The sequence below is a fragment of the Nanorana parkeri genome, unplaced genomic scaffold (assembly GCF_000935625.1).
Source record: "Nanorana parkeri isolate BGI_ZX_2015 unplaced genomic scaffold, ASM93562v1 scaffold525, whole genome shotgun sequence".
In the NCBI taxonomy this organism is placed as follows: domain Eukaryota; kingdom Metazoa; phylum Chordata; class Amphibia; order Anura; family Dicroglossidae; genus Nanorana; species Nanorana parkeri.
Genome location: NW_017306793.1, coordinates 417,272 through 422,360, shown reverse-complemented (window position 1 = coordinate 422,360; position 5,089 = coordinate 417,272). Strand labels below are relative to the sequence as shown.

The 5,089-nt window shown below is 41.9% G+C and overlaps 1 protein-coding gene across 1 annotated transcript in view; it reads right to left on the bottom strand.

Moving 5' to 3' along the window:
• TAF15 (TATA-box binding protein associated factor 15) overlaps window positions 1-5,089 on the bottom strand; it is a 32,614-nt gene that overhangs the window by 8,178 nt on the left and 19,347 nt on the right. Inside the window, exons 9-10 of the mRNA XM_018561450.1 lie at window positions 2,843-2,875; window positions 229-335 (exon numbers count right to left, since the gene is read on the bottom strand). Of these exons, the coding sequence (XP_018416952.1) occupies window positions 229-335; window positions 2,843-2,875 (140 nt within the window). The remainder of the gene's footprint in view (window positions 1-228; window positions 336-2,842; window positions 2,876-5,089) is intronic.

The window sequence follows — 5,089 nt, the reverse complement described above, 5'->3', positions numbered from 1 at the left end:
CCCCCCCCCCCCCAAAAATGGTATAAAATTAATTTAAGTACAGCGTTGCATGATGGAATAAATGTCAAAGTACTGCAGCGCTGAATAATGAAAAATGGCCAGGCCAGGAAGGGGGTGTAAACACCTGTCACCAAGTGGTTAAAAAGCTAATATGAACTAATTTCTATTCTCAGACTCCTTGGAGAGACACAGATTTTAAAGATTAGACCTTTGGATGGAATCACTTACCTTTATTATTCCTATTTGTTTGAAGTAATCAGCCACCTGATCTGGAGACACATCCTCTCCAAGACCTTGCACAAATATTGTATTATTGTCAGAATTGTCTCCATCATCTGGGGAGGGGTAAAAGGTAAAGTGTTATATGGTGTCTACAAAACCTCCTACATCAACAAGAACTAATAAATCTATGGGTATCTCAGAGGATATAAACTTAGCTTATGCCGTCTAAACCTGTTCTATAAAAACACACAACTTTTCCCTTAGGCATTGTCCCCTCCACTTGCAACCACCTGAAATGTCATTATGCAAATTACCCCATTTTCAATGGTCACCATCTGCATACCCATAGACACCCATCGTACCCAAGCATTGTCCAGTAAAGACCTACACATGTAATTTAGACACTGCACGTTATATTGGCTGGTGCATGCATTTATGCCACCAACTTAGAAGTGGAAAATAAAAAGATTTTACGGGAAGTACAAAACCTTAGAGTCCATTGAGGGACACGAATTCAGGAAGTCAGCATATATTGCTCCTTACAGGAGGTTGGGACACTGGCAAAACAGAAAAAGTTGTAAGCCAGTCCCTGAAGAACCCTTCTACTCAACATGCCTGTTTTGTGAGCAAGCAGTAGAAAAAGATTCTCTATTAAAAAGGAACACAGGAATCTACTAACAGTTGAGCCATCCAAAAGGCGTAGAACTGAGGTGTTGCCCAAAGGGGATTTGGGAACCACATTTTAAAGGAATCTGAAGGACCAAAGCCTTGAAGCCTAGATGAGGAGAATCGCTCTGCAAAACCGTGCTTTTCAAATTGGTCAAAGCAGTTCCCATAAGGATCATTATGGTGTTTGTTGCTTTTACCACGCCACCCAGTGAAAACTTCCATCTGAACAATGTGCCTGAATAATAGACTGAAGAGCTAACCAGCCATCTACCAAATCCAGATGGATTAACACACCATCTGTAGAGTAAAAAAACAAAAATCAGACCAAGCAGAAGAAGTGGTGAACCATTCTATAAAACAGGGGCCTATAAGGGATTCTACCCATTTGTCTGACTAAGATGTCAAACTGTGTCCAGAGTCACTACAGTCAATTCAAACTGGGATCTAAGGAGTGACTGCAACTGTTTGAGCCTCTAGATGCAGGGTAGAACACACTACATTCATTCAGATTAGAAACAACCACTTGTAAATCCGGAGACATTTGCAGTTGGCTTAAAAAAAAAAAACAACACAGGCTCGGCCAAGACTGTTGGGACTCTAATTAGAAATGGTACCTAGGGCCTCGGGCCTGGTCTGATTTAGGGTTGCTTCCTGGGATGGCATTGATTCACATTTAGAATCTCTATGTGCAAAGTGCTCCCGTGACTGGGCAAGTCTATAGTGGACACAGAGGACCCTCTGGACATAGGGAAGCCACAGTCTCACCCAACTAATGAAGACACTATAATTGAGGTCCCAGATTCTAGACTACAGGCATTGGTTCCTTCAAGGGTTACAAAATAAATGTCTCCAGAACCACTAGCGGAGTTTGGACCAAGGTCACCTGTAGCAGTTGGCCTGTGCTCTGTATGTCTTTGAAAATACATACTATGCCATGTAGCAGACTGGGGCTAGCTACAATCTGAGGCAAGACCTCAAGTATTCACAAACCCGGGCAGCTGGTGCCGATGGCTTCAGACAGCTGGGGGTGACCAAGTCACTGTAGGCAGGTAGTGGAATAAGTCTGGGTGAGTCATATGGCGCTTAAGGAGCAGGATAGTACTTCAATGCTGAATGGTGGGAAAGAGCTCTGGGAATGCACAGCACTCCACCTAGTATATGAAATCCACGCTCAATCCCACAGCCTTAACCCTCACTGCAGTAAACCAGCGATGATTGGAATTTAGAAAATGCACCTAACAGTGTAGCAGTCAGGTAACTCTCAATCCTTCACCCTGTATGGCCTTACTCACCAAGTGCCTTTTCAGATACAGGGTCACACCTGAGGCTGTGCCACAGCTCTGGACCAGGAAAGTGCTCCATGGCCAACTGTGCCCTGGGCTCTGCATTTTCTCCAGACATTTGTGTACCAAGGTCACATTGCATGCTAGCCCCACAACCAACCAGTCCCGCAGGGTCCAGGTATGACCTTCAAAGCTACAGCTGAGGATATACCAAACCAGATAGCTATGGGGAAACTAGCTTAAGAAGCGTTTTGGGATTCTTGACTGAAGTCACCAAGAAAAAAAAAAAAATAAAACCTCGAAGAAAGGCTAGCAAAAATTGGACTTTTCAGCAGAGCTTTACAGGGGGGATCCAACATCCTAGGACAATGGCAAAAAACCCCCCAAAAAACTGAGGCTTGCTGGGTAGAGGGTTATACAGGCAGGCTTAAACTTTGTTTGCAAGTTACCCAACCTCCTGTAGACAGCAGTACATCCTGTAACTAAATTTCTGTGTTCCTCATCAGATGAGAGAAAATCCAATAGGATGCTTTAGGTGGTGATGAAGGGGAGGTTAATGCAATGAAAAAAGGTATGACTACTTGACCTCTTGCTTTCAGCGGGCACTTGCAGCTCCAAGTTGACATCCTCAGATAACCCACCTTTGTTTTACCTCTACACCCCCTTACCTTGGTCAGGTGTGCTCCCATAATCCTTGGGGCCTGCAATAAATCAGAAAGAATATGGAACACTAAGTGAAAGCAGTAGTGCCACTTTGTTCATGCAAAGGATTTTCAATTCCACCAAATACTGTACTAATAAGCAAGTTACCAGTAAACTATCCCATTTACATATCAGGTGGACAGCTATTCGTTACCAATTTCTGAAAATTATACTATTCTGTTGACCAGCTGGCTTCAATACTCTGAGTGACCTGGAACAAGTACACAGATAAACAGTCTCAGCTTACAGCAGCTTATAATAGCAAGTTACAGGACAATTCTAGTATTGAAGGGGAAAAAAATGGTCTGCTTGACAGCCAGGCAAGTCTTTTCAGGAGAGTTCAGGAGAGTTTCGAAATGGCAACTACTAAGTTTTTCACATTGTTACCTTTCAGAAAAGGATTTTGACCTTTAAAAAACCCCCACTTCAACAGCCCATACAGACCAAGGAGGGTCTCCCTGCTCAGCCCTTTGTGGGTTTTAAAAATCAATACAAAATACATTTAGACTGCTAGAGCACATTTTGCTCATCTGTTGAATGTGGGACCCCTGCACAGTATGTTACAGTACAAAGCTTTAAAGAAACTCTTCTTAAAAAGGTAATTCATGGAAATGAGTAGCACTGAAAGGAAACATTTAAAATACATTTTTTTGTGCTTTCAGCTGCAATTTCTTTCCTATTTAAACACTTGCAATGGCCCATTGCAGGTTTAATAGGAAAAAAAATTGCAGCTGAAAGCGCAAAAAAACCTGCAAGCAAATTTGACTACTTCAGAAGAGACAATTCCCTAGCACATACCATTCCCTCTTAGCACATCACAGCCCTTTCCTCTTCTGCCTCAGCCTTCCCTGTAGCTGGAGAGAAATGATGGGGAATACTACAGAACAGGGGGTAGCCAACCTGTGGAACTTCAAGTCACAAGAAGAATTTGTAGTTAGACCACAGCCAGAGGGACAAAGTTTGGCTACCCCTTCTGTAGAACTTCACTTTAGGTGACATCTGAGGCTACCGGAATCACATCCAGGAAGGTGGGCGAAGCACTTACAGGTATAATCTTACGGGAAGTATTTTTAAAATAGGTTTGGCAACAGGGTCTATTTTTCTCCTTGATGTACTTTATTGATTCAGATATAAATACAGGTTGCCATGGACAAAACTCAAATTTTTCAGTTGATTATCCTGCAAATTGTCTTCCACTGCTACAAAAGCCATTATGCAAAACTGGTTAAAACTGAAGAGACTGTATGGCACCCACCTACAATAAAATGACTGCAACTGCCATAAGTTTAGTCAACAACTTGGCTGTCTCATAGGTAAAACTGTAGCAGAACCTCTAGTCAACCAGCAATGAAGGTGTACTTGTACATGCTGATAATTATGGACGGTTGGTGAGAAATTCTGATATCAAAACAGCGCAGTTTCACCGCCTTTGCACTTCAGGAGCAGGTGTTCATTGTCAGAACTCGTGTCCTGTACCAGAACAAATTTGTTTGACTTTTTGGGCAATAAAATATGAACATAAATGGAAGTAAATATTCTGGTGCATTACAGCCAACATAAGCAAGGATGCCTTGTAAGTGGCTACAATCGCTGCCTTTTACCCAAGATGGAAAAAAAGTAAAATGCACTATAAAACTGCCAATAAAGACAGCCGGAAGCAAAAAAACCCAAAAAAACGCAAAGTAACAAGTCTGCTGGATGAAGAAACCGAAAGATAAAAAAATTGCAAGCATGGGATCTTGTTAGTGTACAGGATAAAAAAACATAATCCAGGTAATGGGCTGAAGACTAAATATAATCTTTCGGCATATAATAAATTGTCAAAAAAAAAAATGTATGACACGAAAAGTTGAACAAAATGAAAAAAAAAAGTGTTCAATTTAAGCGAGTTTCAGTTCCTAATAGCATTGTGTTAGAATGGCACCCAAGGCAAACCCAAAGCGTGCAGGTTAGGTTTTCATTTCCCTGCAATGTATCAACAGCCCAAGTGTTGGCCTTGACCAATAACCAGTGCATACATTGCTTTAAGGGCTACTTGAATGTAATCAAAAATCAGAAAACATGTTCTGTGGCATGGCTAGACAAATTGCAGGCAGCCAACAACCCAAAAAGTTAGCTTTTAAATACTTTGATTTTATATACTCTACAGGTACATGCTGAAAGCCCATATAAAAAAGGGGGGGGGGGGGGGGGGGGGGGAAAATTTTCTTTAC